Below are 22217 nucleotides of genomic sequence, written 5' to 3'. Positions count from 1 at the left end.
GGCTTGCTTACTTCACACTCACAGCTCGAGTGCTTGTGAAGCTCTGGTCTGCGGTGGGCCCGGAGACCCAACTCAGGAAGCTTGCATCTTTCTGTGTAGGTGGGCAGGCATACTTGGGTTCCAGGAATCACATTAAGCCATGTAAAGTCTCTGAGATGGATAACAAAAGCAGGCCATGGCAGTCCGAGGACCCAGGGGTGAGACGCCTCTTTGCTGAGTGCTGAAGAGCCCCCTGGTGGTCAGAAGCCAGGAACTTCCTGATTGGTGCCCAGAGCTGCCAGGACAGGCTGCTGTGGTTACAGGTTAGACAGAAAGGCCAGGGAAAGCAAATTGCAGAGGGGCCTCTTAGGCCTTCAACAACTAAGAGACAACAGCCTCTCTGGCCACTTCTTCAGGACAAAACAAATATCCCTGCAGCTGAACCAAGAATGATTCTCCGTGAGGATGCTTCCCCACTTGTGGATGCAGACAACTAAGCGACCCATGGCTCCTTTCTGTCCCGTGTAGTAGTGCTGACTGGAGCTGAGTGGGATTTGGGTGTTCCTCCATGTCCTGTGAAGAACACTGCCCAAGTCCCTAGACTCTCCACCATGTCAGAAAGGAGAGGGGCAAGACTGGCCTCTATCAGTGGGGCAGCCCTGCAGGCCTACGATGGAGATGTTGTGTTGTCTGTGAGGGAGAGCTGGAGATTTTGTTCTCATTTTAGGAAGCAAGGCACCCAAGTTCAAACTGAGAGCTAACTTCCCTTTGAATGACTGGGGCTGCCATCCTTGTCCCCAGAGAGGAGCCAAGCTATAGGTCTAGGACCTCCATGTTGGGCGGCACACTGTGCCTCCCTGTCCAGCAAACTGCTGCTGTCTGTCTCTGTTTTGTGCCCCGCCCCTTACAACTGCGCTGTGGCCTGACGGCTCTCTCCCTGTAGCCTGAGAACCTGCTTCTGGCCAGCAAATGCAAAGGCGCCGCAGTGAAGCTGGCAGACTTCGGCCTGGCCATCGAGGTTCAGGGAGACCAGCAGGCATGGTTTGGTGAGTGTCAGGGGGCAGGCAGAGGGTACTGGCAGCTCCTCATGGCCCTTCATGGTCCCTTCCCCTTCGGTAGGATTTGCGGGAACGCCAGGCTACCTGTCTCCCGAGGTCCTTCGGAAGGAGGCCTACGGCAAACCTGTGGACATCTGGGCATGTGGTAAGACCTGTGTGTGAGAGGTGGCTGGGTTGCATGGTGAGTGTGTGGTAGTGTTTTTGGAATCGTTCCCTCTGCCCTGCAGTGTGCAGGTGGCTGGCTTACCCTGCCCTGAGCCAAGTATGTGTGTCATCCCTGCCTCTGGGCTGCCTTAGCAGGGATCTCTCACCGTGACTACATTTACCAATGTGCCCCAGGCCATTATGTTTGTCTGCCTGTGCTCATTATAGGTCTGTGCCCAGAGCAAGTGGACACCAGGATACAGGGACCAGGGGCTGTCAGACCACAGGGCAAGGTGGCTCCTTAGGTGGGCTCTTCTCTTTCTGGTGGGGATACAGCAGAGGCGGCTGGCCAGGCTCCCTAGTGACATAGGGTGGAGATGGAGCAGGGATCAGAGGCCGTTTGTGCCATCCTTCCCATGGTGGAGGGGCGCAAAGGGACACTGAGGACTGACCCTGGGGGCCCCAGGGCTATGCTGCTCACCTCCCCATCCACAGGGGTGATCCTGTATATCCTGCTGGTGGGCTACCCACCTTTCTGGGATGAGGACCAACACAAGCTGTACCAGCAGATCAAGGCTGGGGCGTATGATGTGAGTGGGCGCCGGCGTGGAGGGTGGGGACTGCCGCACCCTGGGTCTCCCCTCCTCTCCATGGCCTCTGCCCAGGGGAGGGGCTTCAGCCTTGCCCTGTGCCCCGCTTCCTTCTGTAGTTCCCATCCCCTGAGTGGGACACCGTTACTCCTGAAGCCAAAAACCTCATCAACCAGATGCTGACCATCAACCCTGCCAAGCGCATCACGGCCCATGAGGCCCTGAAGCACCCATGGGTCTGCGTAAGTCATTCTTGGCAAACTCTAGGGGCCAGTTCCTAGTGGGTATATCCAGGGCCCCCAAGATGGCCCTGGGCTTCTGTACCTTGTGTCTGACCACTCCCCTGGTCTGTGAAGGACAAGACTTGAACTTGGAAATAAGTTGGGGACCGCAGGTGGGAACGAGTGATCGATCTCTTTGTCATTGTGGCTGGCCCTAGAGTGCCACCACCTTGAACCTCTCTCCTAAGCCTCTGGGGACAAGACTGACACCTCTGATGATCCTCACTGCCCTGTGACTTCCCTTCTCCCAACAGCAACGTTCCACCGTGGCCTCTATGATGCACAGACAGGAGACTGTGGAATGTCTGAAGAAGTTCAATGCAAGGAGGAAGCTCAAGGTAGGCGAGACTCAGTCCCCAACCCTGCGTCCTGGTGGGCTCCATGCTGGAAGTAGGGGTGTCAGTAGGACCTGCAGAAGAGGAAGCAGGAGAAACCCCCAAATGCCTGTTTGCAAGTCCAGACCAGAGGATTCCAGATGCTGGCACAGCTCAGAGGGTTGAGCTTGGCCCTGGGTACAGAGCTGGTCGCTTCATCACCCTGAGGGCTAAAGGAGTACTGGGCCAGAGCAGGTTTGGTAAAGGGCAGAGCAGAAGGGTCCTGGTGGGCCCAGCAGGTTAGGGAGGCAAGTGGACAGAACCAATCCTGATAGTTGCTGGCCAGTCAGGGACAGGAGTAGACCCGGGAGCCATTGCTTGATTGAGCTTCCCCAAAGCATTGAGGACAACCGTGACTACCCTGGGCCTGTTAAAGGAATGGTTCTCAACTTGTGGGTCAAGACCCTTTAGTGGGTCACATATCAGATGTTCCGCATGTCATTCATAACACCACAGTAGCAAGATTACAGTGATGAAGTGGTAACGAGATAACTTTGTGGCCGAGCATCACCGCGACATGAGGAACTGTATTAAGGTGCCACAGCATTTAGGAAGGACAAGAACCCCTTCCTGGCCACGCCCACTTCTCAGGAGTCTGGACGCTGTGATTTGTGGGTAGTGTGAGCTTTAACTATGGGCGTGTGACTTGCCTTAGTGCTAGAGGCTCCGGAAATCTTACTTCTCTGGTAGGCTGAACTTGTAAGCTGGGGGCAGAGGCAGACACTAACAGGGTGACAGACACTAACAGGGTGACCCTGCCTCTGCTTCTTCGTAGGGAGCCATCCTCACCACTATGCTGGCCACACGGAATTTCTCAGGTGAGACATTCTTCTCTAGGGAAGACGGTGTCTGAGTGCCACCCTCATTCTACAGAAAGCCTCCTCCTTCTTCACCGGCCCTCAGACCCTTTCCTCCAGGCTGGCGGGGGTCCAGCTTCTGTCCTTACCTCTAAGGTCCTCTGCCCAGAAGGCCTTTTGGCTTTTCTCATTGGGTACCACTGAGGTCTGCTACGCCCCAGTCCTGCCTCCTCCGTGTCGTTGGGTCTGTGTCCCTCACTTGACACCCCAGTGTCTGTGCTGCCAACACCTGGCCTGCCACCTGTATCCGTCCAAGCGTCTGTTGGGCAGCCTTGTGGCCTCCTTGTCCTCAGTACTCTGAGCATCGTGTTGTGTGTGGGAGACAGCTGAAGTGGGGGTGGTGATGGATGAGTTTGAGGTCTGCGCACGGGGTGACTTGTAAGTTCTGGATGGGCCACCTGCCCCGGTTGTTTCAGTGGGTGATGGGAGAATGAAGACTCAAGGGTCTGTTAGAGACCCATGGGGTCCACCCGGGGGGAACAGTGTCGGCCCCAGTGCCCGGACAGCTCTGTCTGTGGCGTCTTCGTCGTCTGACGCTATGTGCGAGCGTTCATGGTCGTCTCTCCTTGTCTGTCTGCATCTGGCACCCTGCCTCCTGTTACTTTGCTGTGATGCTGTATTGCCGGGAATGGGCACACGGTCACACCAACACTAATGGGACTGTCCTGTCTGCTGTGTGCCCCGCATGCCCCACAGGGCACAGGAAGCCCCACTGGGGTGTTCTAAGGAGAAAGGAGGCAAAGGTTTCTCGTGTCCATCGGCCCGATCTTGTTTCACTCTCCTGAGAAAGGGATTCTGGAGCCATCCCCCACCTAAACTTTAACTCTAATCTTCTTCTGCTTCCTTTGTCTCTTCTCTTTCCTCACCTCGCCCTTCCCCACGTCTGTGTCCGCCCCCTTCCCCCCCTCGTCTCTAACCCGGTGCTAACAGTGGGCAGACAGACCACCGCTCCGGCCACAATGTCCACCGCGGCCTCCGGCACCACCATGGGGCTGGTGGAACAAGGTAGATGTGTCTTGCCCAGTGTCCACCCGCTCCTGCCCATCCCTCCTGTTGGCATGCAGCCCCCCTGCTGCACGCAGCCACTGGCTAGGCCCCCAGAGCCTCCCCAGAGGCTGGTAGCCCCCTGGGAGCTCTGCTCCTGTCACATCCCAGCAGAAACCCCACCCTGGGCAATAAGGCTGCCCCTCACTCTTGTCTCATCATCTGTAAGAAAGAGGTCACATCAAACCCCAGACGCATTTGCCTGAGACCCTAGGTCCTGGCCTCTGGAAGTCTGGAGACCCAATTCAGAATGGCGCTGATCTCAGAAGGAAGCCACTAAGCCTGCTGATGGAGGGTCTCAGTCCTGGGAGGGGAGCCTTTGGATCAGAGTTTGGGGCATAGGGATGTTGTCCCAGGGAGCTGTAGGGCCCAAGGGTCTGGTGGTCTGTGCTACAAGTTTCCCAGAGTGAAAATGGGGTGCTGTCAGTGTCCGAAGACCCTTCTTACATGGTCCCAAACTCCCTGGGGGTGGGGGTCATGTAGCCTCTGTCAGTCTGTTCCTTTGATGGTGTGGGACCCTCTGAGGGCTAAGTGGCCCAGAGCCCTCATCATGGGCTCCATAGCCACCATCCAAACTGAGTGCTAGCTAGTGCAGAGTTTAAGCAGTTACTGAGCACATAGGCTCAAGACAAGCTCCAGTTTCTCCATAGCCTTGAGTGTCAGCTGAGGATAGAGCATGGGTTGCAGCCCAGTGAGGTCCAGCCCTTTCCACACATCTGCCTGAATCCACCTTACAGTACCACCAGGGCCACAGCCATGCTTTGCCAGCCCAGCTAGAGGATCCTTCTCCTGGGGGATGCTCAGGTCACCTAGGCAGGTCTGCTCTGCCCACAGGGTCCCAGTGTGGATGATCCCAAGTCCATATTATGTAGCCTTTTTGAAGCCCATGAGGGGCTAGACTCATTTTTTTTTTAAGATAAAGCTAGTGGCTGCCAGGGCAGCCCTATTGCCAGGGGACAGTGGTGTGAGACAGGTCACCTCTGAGCCATGCTCTGCCCAAGACTTCTGCTGCCATGCTCGCCTGGCCTGCAAATGAGCAAGGGCAACCTTGCATGAGGCTGCCTGCATGTTGTGGCTCTGCCCCAAGTGCTGAGGGTCACTCTGTCCTGGAGGGAGGTCAGTGCATGTCATCAGAGCTCAGCATGGCTGTCCATGGTGACTAGATAGAGGGTGAGGCAGGGCTGAAGGTCCCATCTACTCCTCGGTTGGCTCAGCCCAGCCACACACTAGGGGCACATGTTGGGGGGGGGGGTCTTCCTTCTCTGTGATTCTGCCCAACACGCCAGTGTGGCAGAGCACCTCGATAGCAGGACGACCCTTGCTGTAGAGCGCATTGCACTTTGGCTTCCACTACCCCTCCCACACTGAGCAGATATGTGCCTTGTGACTGTCAGGCTGGCTGTGGTAATTGCTTGGCCTGAGGCCTGGAAATGGAAAATGCCCTCCTGAGCTGGGGGGCACAGGTCTGAGGAGCCCCAACTCTGGGTATCTGGAATCCCATGGCTGTTTAGTCCACTTTTGGCTCCCGCTGCACCTTCTAAATCCTTTTGACTTGAGACACTGCAGAAGTGGCTCCTCCTGTGTGTGGAGTATGCAGGTCCCTGGCTGCAGGGAACTATAGTTAATCCAAGCCATGGGAGCTGGAGAAAGCCTCCAGGAAACAATGGCCAGAGCCCATGCAATCAGGGAGGCTGGGCCATGCACCCATGTTGTGTCTAGCATGCACGCGGGCCACTGCGTGCGCCACCAACGCCCAGCTGGTGAGAGGAACAGGAAATGCTGAAATGACAGTGATGGCTGCCTGGGTTTTCTAGGCCTGAGCCATAGGTATGGCTCATCTGGGTCCAAGTGTGCTATAGCATGCTTGGTAGTAGTGTGTTCACTCCCAAATAAACCATGCCCTTTTCCCACAGATACCATCCCCAGTAGCACAGCTTAGAACTGTGATTTTGATAGACTTGAGGACTCAAATGGAACACTTAAGATCAAAGAGTCTTGGGACCTCAGCAGGCCAAACCCTTCCAGTGTATCTTTCCCTGTGAGAACCTCCAAGGATGTCTGAGAGATACTGAAACACCACTACTGAATCTCAGACCAATATTGGCCTTCACTAGGTTCCAATGCAGAATCCAACAGGGCACACGCTGGGTTGGCTGTGTGACCCCCTAGGGGTAGAGCTTCTGCAAATGGCCTGTTGAACCTTGAAATTGCCACCTCCTAGAAATGTTCCTCTTCCCTTCCTGCCCAGAAAGCCATAACAAGCATCCTCAAGACAGGGCTGCCCCACTTCCTTGGGCTCCAGGGAAGGACCCATCTCTCAGCTTGGTCAGGCCCAAGTGTTGGTAGAGAGCAGGAATCAGGTTCATGCCAAGGACTCATGCCAGGGAAGACCGTGCTGCTGGTGCAGTGCAGGTCTCTAGGAATGAGCCATGTAGGAAGATGGAGGAGAGAGCCGTAGACAAGGGGAAGGGCTATGCCAGGAAACTCTAGGGAGGATCTAGCCATATATCAGAGGCGTTTCAAAGTCTACTCTGTAGAGAAATGGAAAGGCAGCATTTGTGGCGCTAGGAACGCCCTTTGGGGCTAACCTGGGATTGAAGGTCTAGGGAGCTCCAAGTCTATAGATGATACGTGAAGACAGACAGAAGTTTTGAGACAAGCCCATGATGGAGGAAGGCTGTCTGGAACCAGTGTCTACCACAGTGGTAAACCAAAAACCCTACAGGTTCCAAGACAGTGTGTAGCTTCAAGTAGCCATGTCCCCATGTCCCAGCATACAGAGCCTGATGGTGGTATGGAGCTCAACCTTTGTAATCTGGCTAGGGAGGAAGGCAGGCAGCAGTGGGGCCCAGGTCTGGCTCTGAAAGAACCACCCTCAGAACTGTGGCCACACAGAACCCTTTCGAGTTCTTACTCAGGAAGAATGTGGCCTACAAATTTGCATTTCTGATCACAGCAGTGGCATTGCTGCTGTAACAAGACCATGTTTGACTATGTTACAACCCCAAGTCTAAATATGCTGTCCCCAAGTCCCCCCCACCCATGTCCGATTCCCTGCTAGTAGGCAGGCAAACCTGAGGTCAGGTATGGTCAGCCAGTGTCTAGCTGTATGGGATGTGTGGGTAAGGGCTTTGGGGACAAGGGACTGTGTACCATGCTCGCCATGCTATGCCAGCCGTGACTGCCTCTAACCTGCTGTGTTGGCCAAATGGCCACTTGGCTCTTCTTGGGGACAGGCTGGCTTTGCTGCCCTGTGTGGGGCCTTTGTGAACCAACACAAATCTTGTTTTCTCTCTCTTCCTCTCTTCCTTCCTCATTCCCTCCTCTCCTCACCTTTCCTTTTCTGTAAGGTAAGCTGACTTTCTCTCTCGCTCGCCATTTTTATTGTTTTAATTCTGCAATTAAAACTCTAAGCTCTGCTCTAGCGGGTGCAAGTTCTGGGTCAAAGGCGGGACTGTCCCGATCTCCAAAGGGAATGTTGGAACCAGGGGTTCCACTTTCTGGGCCCACGTGTCTGCCAGGGCTCGTGGGCAAAGAGGTTGGTGTTGGCCCTCGTCACGGCCACCAAGAATTAGTCCCATGGCAAGGGCTGCTGGGGCCATTCAAGGGGAGGACAGGGAGGCCAAGCGGTGTAGCCCGGGTGCAGAAGTTTGTTGGCCATCAGAAGGTAGAGGGGTGGGGGCCGGGCCAAGCCCTTTGGTGTGACACAGCTTTGGCTAACCATCCTAGAGGGAACACAGGAGTGCAGAGGGCAGAGCCAGGTTGAGCATGTCTTTCCCTTTGCCTCCTGATGCCTTCCAATCCTGACCTGGCGCCGTCCCGGGGAAATGGGAGGTGGGGGCAGATCATCCTGCCTGCCTTTTAGGAGTCATAGGCACAGAACAAGAAGGCTCCTAAGTGCCTTGCAAGGAGCTCCTGATTCACTGAAGATGCTGGGGGCCCGGGACAGGGTGGTCCTGGATGAGGCTCCTGGGGCAGCTGGGGGGAGGGTGGTCCTGGATGAGGCTCCTGGGGCAGCTGGGGGGAGGGTGGTCCTGGATGAGGCTCCTGGGGCAGCTTGGCTTAGTAACCCTGGAGGTTCTGCTGCTGCTAGGGCCAGGCCAGGTGCCAAGGCCATACCTGCCTCTGGCCTCAGGTTATTGGACCTCAGGTCCTTGGTTTTACTCTTGAAGAAAGGGAAGGGGTGGGGGAGGGATGGAAGCAACAGTGACCTTCCGCCCTAGGAACTTACGACCCCTCCTTCCTTCCCAATGCAGCAGCCAAGAGTTTACTCAACAAGAAAGCAGATGGAGTCAAGGTGAGACACCAACCAAGCCCTTTGTGCAGTACAGGGGAAGAGACTAGAACCTGCGGCTCTGCCGCTGACTCCAAGTTTCACCCAACAGATGCTTGAGCAGGGAGGGTACCCTTTCTTCCCTAACAACTCTTTATCCCTCTCTCCACAGCCCCAGACAAACAGCACCAAAAACAGCTCGGCCATCACCAGCCCCAAAGGATCTCTCCCTCCTGCTGCCCTGGTACTGAGCCCTGCCCCTGCCTCATCTCACTGTCAGAGAGGCCCTGCAAAGCAGGTCTGGTGAGACTCTGTCTCTGACCAAACCAGTCCCACATGGAGACAGAATGGAATTGGGGAGAGGGGGGAAGACCAAGAGGAGAGGTCACTGTCAGGGTACCCCAGATCAGTCAGATATAAAACTGCTTGGTGAGCCCTTCCCTGGGACCCCCAGGAGCCCAGGTGCTGGAGAGAGATGACTTCCCAGTTTGATGACTTCCGGACCATCTTACTGTAAGAAGCTCTAGTGAGAAGCAGTCTGGATGGCACTAAGGAAGGCCAGCGGCCTGCTGTGGACCCCTGTCCTCTACAAGAACCTTGCCTTGTAGAGCTGGCCAACCCAGCTTAGAGGTGCCCAGGCTGGGCTCTTCACAGACTATCCTCTGCAGTGTCACCTCCTGAGCTTACTGGGGGACAGCAGGGCCACGGTGCTGTAATGGGGAGGTGTGTGGCTGAAGGAACAGTGGGCTTACCCGCCTGTGACTACATTCATCAGAGCCATATACCATGTTGGTCTGTGGATGACAGAGAAGGAAGCTTGGGCAACCCCCAAGCAGAGGAGGGCTCAGGGTGCCCGACATACCCCTACTGCATTCTTCCTTATTCCTTGAGAAGGACCTGGGCCATCTCTGGCCTCCTTGCCCTGGGTGACTTTTGTTCAGGCGAACCTTTCAGCTGGTCTTCCCAGGGGTGTGGAGTTGTAGTCTCAGGCATGACCCTTCTGAAGCGTGGTCTTAGGAGTTGGCTGGTAGCGTGCTTGGTATCCCCCATGGGCCCTAATCAGGCGTTTCCTGTAGGAGACCTTTGCCAGATCGGGGAGCACCAAAGAGATGCATCCTGGCTAGAGTCTGAGAGCTGCTCAGAGCAGTAGGGCCTTGGTGGGAAGGTGCCAGGCGTCAGCTCACCTGGTGCCCAGGGTGGCTCACACCGGCCTCACAGCCAGCCCCACCTTGACCCAGTCCATCCCATATGCCACCCCAACCCCCACAACATCTTCAATCCTGTGTCCACTCCTCCGCCGGGGCAGGAGATGGGGAGAATTCCCAGCAGCAGCAGAGCCCACACACACCTACAGTTTCTCTCAGGCCCTGTGAGCTCCATCTTTCCTGGCCTCTGGCCTGGGCCTTCTACACTCACCCAGGGCCATCGCTGACCACCCGCTGCCTCCATCCCTACCGGGCCATCTTGCTGACCGCCTCCTGCCTCCATCCCTGTACTTCTGCTCCACACTCTCTTTGGGCAGACCCTGGCGGCTGCCCGCTCCTCTGGCTCCCCGGCTCCCCACCCTCTGCTTCCTTCTTTCTCACTCTCCCTCTCTTTCTTTCCTTCCTCTGTCTGCCGCCCTCTATAGGAGCCTCAAACCACCGTTATCCATAACCCAGTGGACGGGATTAAGGTACTGCCACGCCTCTCTCCTCACCCTTTCCTTGGGCAGGAGGTATGGGCCCAGGAGGAGGGTGTGGACGGTGACCTGGGAGCAGCTTTTGTGCCTATGATAGAGAGCAGATGCGTAGTGACCCCAAAGGCAGGGAGGGCAGAGCTCCCGCAAGCCTACCCACCCGAGGCCATGGCAGGGCACAATGACTCCCTCGGAGGGAGCTGACATGCAGTCACCATGTGGCTGGCTCACAGCAGGCTTCAGGAGGCTTGACCTCTGCTGCAGACCTTGGGGCCCAGCCTGCTTCCCAGGAGCCTCTGCTCCTAGGCTGTTCTCCACCTCCACCCCCTGGTGTGGCCCCAGTGCTTCTTGCTCCTCTCTGCTCTGCCATCTGCTCCCTCATCACATCGGCATCATCACCTGGGGCCGGGAGGGGCTGGCGTGCTGTGAGGTGGGGAAGACCTGGCAAGTGTTGGAACCGTTTACAATACAGCAATTGTGCTGGGCTGGTAGGTCAGATGTGTACCCAGGCCTGGCACCCTAATGATCTGACAAGGTGATAGGGTGGGTACCAACTTCCTTTGGCTAGAACCTGCACCTGACCCTTCTCCATGCCAGGGACCGAGGGCAGCTAGATAAGCCCAAATGTCTAAATGCCAAATGTCTGATTTCCTCCTACCTCAATGCCTGGTACCCTTTGGTCCCTCATGTCAGGTGAGGTAATAGTCCCCTCTGAGGGACTGTTAGTCAACCTTCTGGACCAGGGTAAGGCCTGACACACCTGTGAAGGCCCTCAGTGTTGGCCCAGAGCCAAGGTCAGTCTGTCCACACAAAGGGCCCTGAGAGGATTCTTTGACTTTCTGGGGATATGTTGGTGGTAGAGGCTGGGCCTTGCTGAAGTTCCAGGCATAGGAGGGACAGTGGCATCTGAGGCATCATCTCTTCCGGGGGAAGGAGTGCCCCACCTAAAAGCTGCTAAGTACGTCTGCCCACTCCCAAGTTTCAGGGCTTTCCATCACTAAAAGTTGGTCACATCCCTTGTTTTTCCATCTTGGGGTTTCGAAAGGCCTGCTCTCTCCTAGTTGGCTGAGTGTCTCTGAGTCTCTGAGGGAAGGTGAAGTTGAGGCCCTTGCTGTTGGAGACAGTGGTGGCCTGCAGAGATGAGAGCCCTCCTGAGGACATATGCGGCTAGAATGTTCTCCCCAGTCTCTGCCCCCTGAGGATTTCCTTTGGGGAGGGTCTGTCTCCTAAAACCCTCAGGAGTAGCCAGGCTTTGGTCCCACCTGGAACCAAGGCCAGCTTTACCATTGGAGGTGTCCCGCCTGTCCTCGGCTCATCTTGACCCCTGTCTCCTCTGTCTCCTTAGGAATCTTCCGACAGCACCAACACAACCATAGAGGATGAAGATGCCAAAGGTACTTCATAGAGGCCTTGCCTGGGCATGTTGGTAGTGGGTGGGCCTTCTGCAGCATCTCTGGTCCTGCTGTGCAGGCCAGTGCTCCAGCGCTCCGGTGCTCAGGACCTGATGGCAGGGCCTGTCTTGGTCTGAGTCAAAGAGTGTTCAGGCCATCATGGCTTGGGTATCTCAGGCGTAGTGCACATGTGAGGAGCTACTGTTCTCCATGCTGGGAGGCAGGAACGTGGGTCTCACAGGGCATGAAGTGCATGGGTGAAGTCAGATCAGGATGCTGTTCTTCTCTGCTGTTCCGAAGCGTTGGCTCTGTCCAGCCTGAGTGGCCAGATGGCTGACCAATGTTGTTTCCCTTGATGACTCAGGAGCGTCCTCCTAAGGTGGACTTCGGTACCACACCCTGAGCCCTGCCAGTGATGTGTGTGTTCACGGCTTGCTATCAGTGAGTGGGGCCTCCTAGCCTCTCCCACTTTCTCTGCCTCTCCAGGATGAGGTCTGACAGCTTAAACCGTGCATGGAGCTGCCCTTTGGATGGCCCCTAGGATCAAACAGAGCTTACCCATTTGTTCCTCCCAGTTCCTTAGCTGTCTCTAAGAGTCCTCCCTACTTGAGAGTAGAAATTAGCACAGGACACTGGTCCTTGAACTTTGGCGAGTACACTCGCCTACAAGCCAAAGCAGGCCCCAGAGTCCGCACCATGGACACTACCCACACCTCTCTGGCAAAGACTCTGGCCTTGAACTGGCCGGTAAAACACTGAGATATAAGGGAGGTGGCAGGCCTCAGGCATGCAAGGGGACAGAAGCAGAGGATGAGGCAGGGAGTAAAGGCAGGAGCCAAGGCAGGGGCACTCTTACCTCAGCCATGTTCCAGGGCCCCGGCAGAGCCAGGGCAGCTCTCAAGCCACCACGTTCAGCGAGAAGCGCTCTAAAATCCTAGCCTAATGTGTGCAGGGCCTGGCACGGGCCCACAAAATGAACTCTCCTAACACCTACCTTGGGGCGTCCCCAAGAGTGACCACCTCACCTCTGTCCCCTAGGTCCCCAGCAGTGGCCTGGGATTCTACACCTGTAACCTTTTCCACTGTCCTGTGCCTCTTGGCTCTCTCTGCCACCTTCTGTCTTGAGTGTCTACCATCTACTGCTTGCTTCTGTTCTGCCTCAGCCCCCAGGGTCCCTGATGTCCTGAGCTTGGTGAGGAGGGCCTCAGGAGCCCCCGAAGCCGAGGGCCCCCTCTCCTGCCAATCTCCAGTTCCCATTAGCCCCCTTCCAACCCCGTGTAAGTAGCCTGGGCCCCGCTGCTGTGGGGATAACTTGGAAGGGCCTGGCAAGTCTCTGAGGGGCCATTCAAGAGCCAAGGATTGGACAGGCCTGGACTGTTGGCCCCAGCTCTGTCCTCACACAGCCCCCAGACTGGGGTTCCCCAGGGTTGCCTTTGTCCAGCCAGAGGCCTTTATTCTCTGTGAGGATGCTGTCCTGGCCTACTTTCCTACTCATGGCCACTAGACAGTCCCTGAAGGATTTGGCTATGACTTCTAGACCTCCGGGGCCCACTCAAACCTCCCTCTATCTCTGGAGGCTTCTTGCTGCTGAACCTGGCACCAAATAGGAAGCCAGGTCTCAGGTCTCAGATTCCCTTGTGGTAAGAGCAGGGGCTCCCCTCCCCCGTCCTGTCGATTCTGTTGTCTCCTCGTATGTTTGTCTGCCTTGTGTTCATGTCTGTCTGTTCCGCCCCAGCCCCCAGGATCTCTGACATCCTGAACTCAGTGAGAAGGGGCTGTGGAACCCCAGAAGCCGAGGGACCCCTATCAGTGGGGCCCCCACCCTGCTTGTCTCCGGGTCTCCTAGGCCCCCTGCCCACCCCGTGTAAGTAGTAGCTCCTAGGCTTGCTGCCCCTGCTACCGAGGGCTCGCTGAGAATGGCCAGTGCTCAGCCTCCTGCACCTGCCATGCACGGCCAAGCTCCCCCTGGACCAGGATGCCTGATGGGTGGCCTTAGTCAAGGCATATGCACTAACATAGCTGGGCAGCTACCTGGCTGCCCCTTTTGGGCTCAGTGCCTCTGACTCATCTCAGACCCCCTTCTCCTTCCCTGCACGCTGCTACCCTCACTTCATCTCGGGCCCAACCCTGGATAATAGGGTGGAGCCCTTAACCCATCAGTGCCAAGAACTTTCTAGCCTTACTGACATTCACACCCTACCCTGCCCTGGTCACAGTACCTCAGAGCCTATCTCCAGAGCAGCCCTGGGCTCTTGATGTACCTTATCCCTGAACACCATTCACCTCACCATTTGAGGCAGGGGAGGTCAAAGAAGGTGCCAGAATGAGAAACCCCAACCGGGGTCAAATCGCTTAGGGGACATTCAAGAGAAGCGAAGACTGGCCTTCCACTGGCCTGAGCTACCCACGTGGGCCCAAACAATGCTTCTATCTGAACATCCCTCCTCCCTCTCATCCAGTCCTCTACCTACCTGTCACTTGCAGTGATGGCCTCTGGCTTCTTTGGGGCCAGGTTACCTCTCCTTGGAGGACATCCTGTGCCCTTGGCAGCTTCCAGCTCCGCACACTAGAAAGACAAAAGCATCTGTGCTCCTGGTGCCTCCTCCCCCAACATTTATGTCCCTACCCCCCATCTGACCTCACCCCTCCCATGTCACCATGTGTCCTGATGCTCCACATCCCCCTCTGGCCGCCCCTCTTGTCCGGCTTGGCTCTCGGTCTGAAGGTTTCTTCCCTGCATGTCCCTGCCCACCTGTATTCATGTCTGTCTGTTCTGCCCCAGCCCCCAGGATCTCTGACATCCTCAACTCAGTGAGGCGGGGCTCAGGGACCCCAGAAGCTGAGGGCCTCCCACCAGTGGGCCCCCCACCCTGCCCATCTCCGACTCTCCCTGGCCCCTTGCCCACCCCATGTAAGTAGCATTTCACGTGGCCCTTACAGCTCCATGGAGGGGCAAGCCCCCAGCGTGGTGCCTGGTCGGCCTGACTCTGGGAATAACCAGCTTGTGGAGAGATAGGGGGTCATGGCATCTGTCAGGGAATCGTGTCAAAATGCGAGAAGAAAGCAGTGGGCTTCAGGAAAGGCACCTTATGGTCATGAGATGTGTGTTTGTGTGTGTGTGAGCTCAGTATGTGGGGAAGCTCCCAAACGCTTCACTGAGAGAGTGGCGAGCAGGTGCCCACCAGTGCACAAGGAGTCCTTAAGAAAGGCTGAGAGTAGACCTTCCTGGACAAGAGGACAGGGGAAGAAACTCCTAAGAACTCTGGTATGCTGGCTGCCAGGCTGGACTCTGGGGGCGGGGCAGCCAGGGCTAAGGCCGAGTTAGGGAGAGCAGCACAGGCAGGTGGCTCCTTAGCCTGTCTGCCGACTGTCTGCCAGTATCACTTACAGGGATGGATGACATCCAGGGCTGCAGCCACCGCTTCCCCCGCCTCCGGGGACACACGGGGCTGGGGGTGGCGCTGAGATGCCTTCAGAGAAGAGGCTGGGCCAGGGCCTCGGCATGGCAGGGCAGGGGCTGGGTGAGTAACTGTGAGAGGTGGGCATGGGTGACCCACCCCTATCACCTCCACCTATTAGGCTGGGGTCCGGGAGTGCTGCAGGCAGCCAGAGTAGAGAGGAGGTTACAGTAACTCACAAGGATGGACATCTACAGTTTGTAGGTTGTTGGTGGCGGTGGGGAATAACAGATTCGTGCTGTGTAAGGGGCAGCCTCTGGAGGTCATGAATCCCCTAGAGCACTCCATGGTCTGCAGAGGGGATCAGAGTTGAGGGAGGTGTGAGGAGCCAACCAGGTTACTTTTGGTGCTAGGGAAGGGGACCGGTGGCGGGGGTATATAGCAGCCAGTTCTTACAAAGCAGGGGTGGGATGTTCACTGCTGGTGGCTGCAAACAGCATCTGGACAGCACCTGTCCTGTCTGAGTGCTCTATCATTGATCTCAAGGGTCCCATTGTTTTTTTGGGGGAACACGATCGGCCTTAGGAGCAGGTGGCTGCTCCTAGGCCGGGTCCTAGGCCGGGTCTGTGGGGAACAGCAAGTGACCACATTACTTTAGAGGCTATGACACTGCTCTGCCCTAGTAGGGTCTGTGCTAGCTTCACTAGAGGAAGAGGTCCTGCAGGACGGGGCTTCAAGAATGACTGGATGGTGGCATCTTGCTGTCCCATGAGGGGTTGCTGGGCCGAAGGAAAGAAAAGACTGAGTAAAATGTAGGGAAATGTGGGTGGTGTCAGGTGGCATTGGGTCTCTCTTTTTTGGGAAGGCTACAACCCACCGACTAGGTTATAGGTTTCTTTAGGCTCGAGCCCCACCCCTTCCTATGCTCTCTGTACCCCAGGCCTCACTTCCTAATCAGGGATTACACAGGATTCAGGCTGATCCTGGCTCATCCCTTAGTCAGCTGCCCTGCCAAACAGCTGTGAGGTTGGGGGCTTTGGGCCAGTGGGAGGGACACCAAACCTCTGGTCACACCCAGATATCCTCAGCCTCTTTAGGCTGCTTGGCTTCTCACAGGAGAGCTGTGGTCTAAGTAATTTTCCCACTCTGCACACCAGACAAAATCCCACTTACCTCTGGCTTCTTCTTGGACTTGCAGGGTATAGAGCAGCTTGTCCTCGGTCCCTGGCTTCTCCATGAGAGCGATCCCTGAGTGCAGGGATTCTTGGCCCCTTTCTTCATGTTTGATTTCCACTGGGGTCTGGGCAGCAGCCATTTTGCAGGTCAGGAGGTATCCAGCTCCCATTCATAGGCAGCCTCAGTATCCCTAGCTGTCAAATGGGCCAGTGGCTCTCACAAGAACGCTGTACCCAAACTCAAGCGCAGTTCACACCTCTGACTGGTGCTGTGGTCACAGATATTCTCTTAGTGTTGTTGTTGTTATTGTTGTTGTTTTTAACATTGATGCCCACTTTTAACTACTATTTGTTTGAAAACTACCTAACTTCTTCAAACAGAAATTTAGTCCACTCACCACAGTGAAAGGTGGAATCGTAGCATGCTTGAATCCAAACGGTGCTGTTAACTTACTTCCAACCACTTTTGCTGCGTGCTAAGGGACTCCTGTGGGGGAATGGGGCAGCTGAGTCTACTAAGATGAGATTAACAGGCCCCAGAGGTACTTGGGAAGTGTGTGGTGCAGAGGGCACTTCCCTTGGACCTGAGAAGGAGATGCCTGCGAGAATAGAAACCAGAAGCACGAGACAGCTCCTGAAAGAACAAGAGTGATGGGGTGAGGGGTGCCAGGAATGATAGACACGGGGAAGTGTAGGTACTGCTTTGGGGACTGGAGTGACAGAGGCTGCCCTGGGATCCAAAAGGTAAAGACAGGAAGAGCTGTTACAAGTTTGGGACAGAGTCTTGGTGCTCTCACAGAGCAGGGTACATGGCTGTGTAGCTAGGAACAGGAACAGGAAACACAGGGCCTCTTGGAGCTCGCAGCTCGCCCTGGAGCTCGCAGCTCGCCCTGGAGCTCGCAGCTCACCCTGGAGCTAGCATCCCAGGGTGGGCCATGGTGCTGACCTTACCCTGATTCAAATGGTGACCTGCTTTAGACTTAAGAATGGGGAAGGAACTGAAACAAGGTAGCAGAAGGGGAGCTGGGTTAGGAGAGGGGTTTCTCCAAGCCAGGGGAAATCCATGGCTGCACATACACACATACCTATACATGCACACACCTCCACAATACTCATATGGGCGCTCATGTGGGCCTTCTCATACGCACGTACACAAATACCCACACTCAGGCACCGCATGCACACAGACAACATTGTGCTGTGGATTCCCTATACACGTGCTCTTACATAAGTGTACCCGAGTCCCCACAGGTGACACCCAGCAACCCCTGCTGTCAGTGTCTAAGACACCAGAGTAACCACAGCTCATATATGCACCAGGAGATGTCCCTGTGCAGGCATGTGTGCCATGTGTGGGCTCCCCACGAAGCAGGCAACCTTTGTTGTGCATTCACTCTTCCCTCAGGGCACCCGATGGGGTGGGCACCCCCACGCCCCCTGGTCCTAGAAGCCCCGCCACGGAGTTAGTCTCTGTGCCTTCATATTTTCAATTCTTCATGATTAAAACAAAAAGTTCATCTCAAAGCCAAGAGCTAGTTCCGGAGAAGCAATGAGCCCGAGAGGTGCAGGCACTCAGGGTGGGTCTTGCCTGGGCAGGACTTAGTCCAGGCTAGCCGGGAAAACCTCACAGAGTGGACAGACAACTTGACCTTCCTCAAGAGTTTCAGGCCATCTTGTCCTTTGCTCATAAGCTCCCCCGACCCCCACCCCACCTCATATCCACTGACCACGCCCACTGATGCTGGCTTTCCTCCTGAGAGCTGGTGGAGGGAGGAGCCATTAAGTAAACAAGAAACTGTTGGAAACTGAAGCAGAACAGGGCAGGGGGGGAGGGGCTGACCGGAGTCCCGCAGTGGGATGGATTCTGGGCAGCCTCCCCCATCTGTAGTTTTTAGACATTTTCTAATCGGAATAGGGTATTTGCTTCTTATGACATTTTATTTGATAAACAGCTATTGCATGCAGAGACAAGGAAGCCATTGGAGGCACAGGAGGGACCAGTGTGATCCAGACAATTTGGGTACAGGTGCCAGAGCCTGGAAGTCCTTTGTGGAGAGGACAGACCTGAGCCAGGAAGGGAGCAGCTAGGTGGACACCGTCAGCTGCTCCCGATCTGATCTTCCAAGGCCCCTTATGTGGGCTCTGCTGGAAGTAGGGGTGTCAAAGGCTGTGACCGGCTAGTGCCTAGTGGTCATCCCTGTTTTCTCCCTGCAGCCCGGAAGCAGGAAATCATCAAGACCACAGAGCAGCTCATTGAGGCCGTCAACAATGGGGACTTTGAGGCCTATGCGTGAGTCTCCGGGGGGGTTGGGGTGGGGGGTTGTGGAGGGTGAGGATGGAGGATGGGGCCCCTCCTCACTTGGGTTTGCCCCCCAGGAAAATCTGTGACCCAGGCCTGACCTCATTTGAGCCTGAAGCTCTGGGCAACCTGGTCGAAGGGATGGATTTCCACAGATTCTACTTTGAGAACCGTGAGTGAAAAGGCTGGGGTGGGCATGAGGGAGAGACACCATCAGGAGGGTCCCTTAACCCATCAGTCAGTGGGAGTCGTGGCAGCCCCTCCCCCCACCGCTGTGAAGGGGATTCAAGGAGAGAGGGGTGGGAGGTGTCTATACCCGGTGCTGTCCGTTCAGAAAGCCTGCTTGTTCACAGTGCTGGCCAAGAACAGCAAGCCGATCCACACCACCATCCTGAACCCGCACGTGCACGTCATTGGCGAGGATGCGGCATGCATCGCCTACATCCGCCTCACACAGTACATCGATGGCCAGGGCAGACCCCGTACCAGCCAGTCCGAAGAGACCCGTGTGTGGCACCGCCGCGACGGCAAGTGGCAGAATGTACATTTCCACTGCTCGGGCGCTCCAGTGGCCCCGCTGCAGTGAGGTGAGTCCCTGCGGTGTGCGTAGGGCAGTGCGGCATGCGTGGGACAGTGCAGCGTGCATGGGGTGTGGCCCAGTGCAGCGTGCAAGGGGCAGTAAGGCGTGTGTGGGGTGCCTCATGGGTGAGCTGATGAGGCCAGACGGAGCTCAAGCCAGAGCTTGGCGGGTCAGCAATGGAGTTGGTCGTCAGGGTGGGTCCTGAGCTCGACTTATAACCATTAACCCACAGCAAAGGCAGCCTAGGAAATGGGTAGCAACCACCTCTCCTGGCAGGCTCCTTCCAGAAAGGACCTTAACTTACTGGATTCCTGCCCAAACCTTTTCCAAATAGCAAAGGCGTGGGTGGTTAGGGTGGTATGTTGGGCTGAGAAAGGTGACCTGCCCCCTGTTTCAGAGCTGCGCCTGGTTTCGCCGGACAGAGTTGGTGTTTGGAGCCCAGCCGCCCTCGGGCGCACGGCCTGCCTGTCGCATGTTTGTGTCTGCCTCGTCCCCTCCCCTGGTGCCTGTGTCTGCAGAAAAACAAGACCAGATGTGATTTGTTTTTAAAAATAAGATGATGACAACGACAACCACACGCAAACCAACAAACAAAATTTTGGCATCGGATGAAATGGAAAACAAGCAAACAAACAAAAACCTAAAGAAAGGAAAAAGCTGTAAAAATCTGGCATTTGTGGGGCCACCCCACCCCCAAGCTCCACTGTGTCTGTTGTGCTCCTGGCTTTGGGGACCCTCAGGGCGTGAATGTGCCCATGCCGACCGTGTTAGTCTGTAGGTACCGCACTCACCCCATACCTTGGGCGTCTGCATCCTCCCTCCCATGCATGGGCCCCACGTGCTAACCTGGCTGTTGTGGTGTCAGGTGTCTTGGGAAGGGCTGGGGGCTGCCTCCTTTCCTGCTAGTTGTGCCTGAGAGTTGCTGCTGCTCCTGCTTTCCCCTACCTGTCCCTTGTCCCGTCCTGTGAAGGGCTGGGAGGGTGCTCCTCTAGCCAAGGACCTACCTTTGCCCCATGGAGTGTGTAGAAGCTTGTCCCCGAGGTCATCAGAAAAGAACCTGGGCTCTCAGCCCCGGTTCTTTGGGGAGTGAGGTATGGAGGTACGGATCTTGCCTCCAGACCTCCTGCCTGGCAGGGGTTGGTTAAGAAGGCCTGCTGGCTGCAGTGCCTACCCATGTAGCTATGAAGAGAGGACTGGGCAGAGGATGGCCTCCTTCCTGTTTGGGGTACTTGTCCCTTCCCTGCCACCAGCAGCTGAGCAACAGTGGCCCACCCCTGGCCTGGGAAGTTCCTCTCTGAAGTTGGCAGCAGACCCTAATGAAGATGGAGAACCTGAGATACTGGACGGATACTGGGAACAGGCCAGGCTGCGTCTAGGGTGTTTGTCCACTCAGCTTGGAGCCTGGGTGTTCGAGACTTGGTTAAATGTTGCAGAATGTGGTAAAGAGGGGCCAGAAGTTGGGTTCTAGACTTCTGGGCAATGCAGGTCCATACAAGTGTTTGATGAAATGGGAGTGCTTTCTTGACCTGGGCCTAGAGAAGAGCATATGCCACCTAGAGGCATGTGGAAGGCCAAAATTGGTTAGGGCTGTATTGTGTGGGGCTCTTCCAGGTAGGCCAGAGACACAGCTTAGAGAGAAGGCAGGCTGGGGGCAGAGATATATGGCTGTGGGGCCTGGATACCAGTGGGTGGGTGGAGGGCCCATCAGGACAGTGTGGCACCTCCAAGGGCCCAGTGGTGCTCCTAGGTGCCGGCTGCCTGGACTCGTTGTGGGTGGCCCTGGCCCTTGGTGACTGAGGGAATCATTAAGGCTGGACATGTTACAAAGTCAGGCTAGGGAGATATAGGTCTGAAGCCGGGTTGGGTGGGGGTGGTCAGAGGCTTTGACTGCAGAGGTTCATGGGCCTCCACCCCAACGCTGACCACTTTAAATTCATGTCATTTTCAACCAGGATTTTCTTTATCTTTTACTACAAATCAAGCCAAGGGAGGGGCACGAAGTGGGGAACGGGACACAGGATCCTAAACTCCAAGGGGACTGTCCACCTACAGACACTCAGTGGATACCACCTTTCATCCACACTGTGCCCAGGACAGCTGTTCCCTACCCATGGACACAGGGTAAACATCTGCCACCCATGGACACAGGGTAAACATCTGAGTGGCCCAAGGCCATGGAACAGTGGCAGGGCTTGCCATGGACAGTGTGAGGCCCTGTGGCCTGCCACCCTGGCATCCTGGGGTCTCCTTTCCTCTCCCACCCACCTTGTTATCTCCACAAAGCTGCCTGTCTGGGATAATTTGGGGATTTTTTTTTTCTGGGGGACAATTCTTTTGCATGACCCTCTAAAGAGCAGGACACTCCTGCTCTAACTGGCTAGGTGTTCGCAGGTGGTGGCGTCGACCGCTGGCCAGTGCTGTAGTGTGTTACTGCCTGCAGTACTGGTGGCCCTCCTCTCTTCTCTCTTTTTGCTGAGTTCCACTGTCTTTTCTTTCTGAGCCTTGTAGGTGTACAAAACTTATTCTTATTTTGTTCTGTCTCGGGAAACTGCAAATAAAAAAAAAAAAAAAAAAAAAAAAAGGACAAATTGCTTCCAGTACAGCTGAGTGTTTTATGCTGGGACCCTGCTAATTCCCGGCCACAGAACACAAACCTACCTGTTCCCTAGTCCAGAGGTGGCGTAGGACCTACCGCTGATGGTGAAGGTGGAAGGAAATGGGGTCCTAAGCCCCTTTGGGGTGATCAGTAGGGCATAGCTTTCTCTTCACCCCAAAGCCCTGTCCTTGTCCATCATCCTAGTAACCAGAAGGGTGGCCTTCAGAAAGGGCAGCCATTGCAGCAGGACGAGCCCCAGTCCAATGTCCAAGCGTCCTCTTGAGCCCCTTTCATGCCCTTCCTGTTGGATATGTTGACTTCTCTAGCTGTGGTGATGCGCTAAGTAACCCCCAAGTCCATTTCCATGGGTTACGGGCATATAGCACAGGGCAGCATTGACTTTTTGGTTGCCACCATAGGTAGAATCAAGAGGCTTCGCAGAGGCTCAACCGGAAACTCAAGTCCGAGATCTTAACCAAGAGCAAAGGGACTCCAAGAAC

The 22217-nt window shown here is 55.8% G+C and overlaps 1 protein-coding gene across 24 annotated transcripts in view; it reads left to right on the top strand.

The window, feature by feature from the left end:
• Camk2b (calcium/calmodulin-dependent protein kinase II, beta) overlaps window positions 1-21716 on the top strand; it is a 96729-nt gene extending 75013 nt beyond the window's left edge. For 2 of the 24 annotated variants that reach the window (XM_030245501.1, XM_006514464.3), the window contains exons 7-24: window positions 923-1025; window positions 1099-1182; window positions 1677-1771; window positions 1891-2013; window positions 2307-2390; window positions 3202-3244; window positions 4214-4288; window positions 8584-8624; window positions 8773-8844; window positions 10231-10275; window positions 11624-11672; window positions 12833-12946; window positions 13405-13533; window positions 14452-14580; window positions 18457-18532; window positions 18619-18713; window positions 18895-19128; window positions 19519-21716. In XM_030245501.1, the coding sequence (XP_030101361.1) occupies window positions 923-1025; window positions 1099-1182; window positions 1677-1771; window positions 1891-2013; window positions 2307-2390; window positions 3202-3244; window positions 4214-4288; window positions 8584-8624; window positions 8773-8844; window positions 10231-10275; window positions 11624-11672; window positions 12833-12946; window positions 13405-13533; window positions 14452-14580; window positions 18457-18532; window positions 18619-18713; window positions 18895-19127 (1590 nt within the window). In that variant the 3' untranslated portion in view covers window position 19128; window positions 19519-21716. Of the gene's footprint in view, window positions 1-922; window positions 1026-1098; window positions 1183-1376; window positions 1772-1890; window positions 2014-2306; window positions 2391-3201; window positions 3245-4213; window positions 4289-8583; window positions 8625-8772; window positions 8845-10230; window positions 10276-11623; window positions 11673-12832; window positions 12947-13404; window positions 13534-14451; window positions 14581-18456; window positions 18533-18618; window positions 18714-18894; window positions 19129-19518 lie in introns of all 24 variants that reach the window. The other 22 variants (XM_006514465.3, XM_017314241.2, XM_017314237.2 and 19 more) reach the window with 22 other exon arrangements.
• Window positions 21717-22217: the final 501 nt, after the last annotated feature.

The sequence above is a fragment of the Mus musculus genome, chromosome 11 (genome assembly GCF_000001635.26).
Source record: "Mus musculus strain C57BL/6J chromosome 11, GRCm38.p6 C57BL/6J".
Taxonomy (NCBI): Eukaryota; Metazoa; Chordata; class Mammalia; order Rodentia; family Muridae; genus Mus; species Mus musculus.
This window is presented reverse-complemented; position numbering and strand designations above follow the sequence as displayed.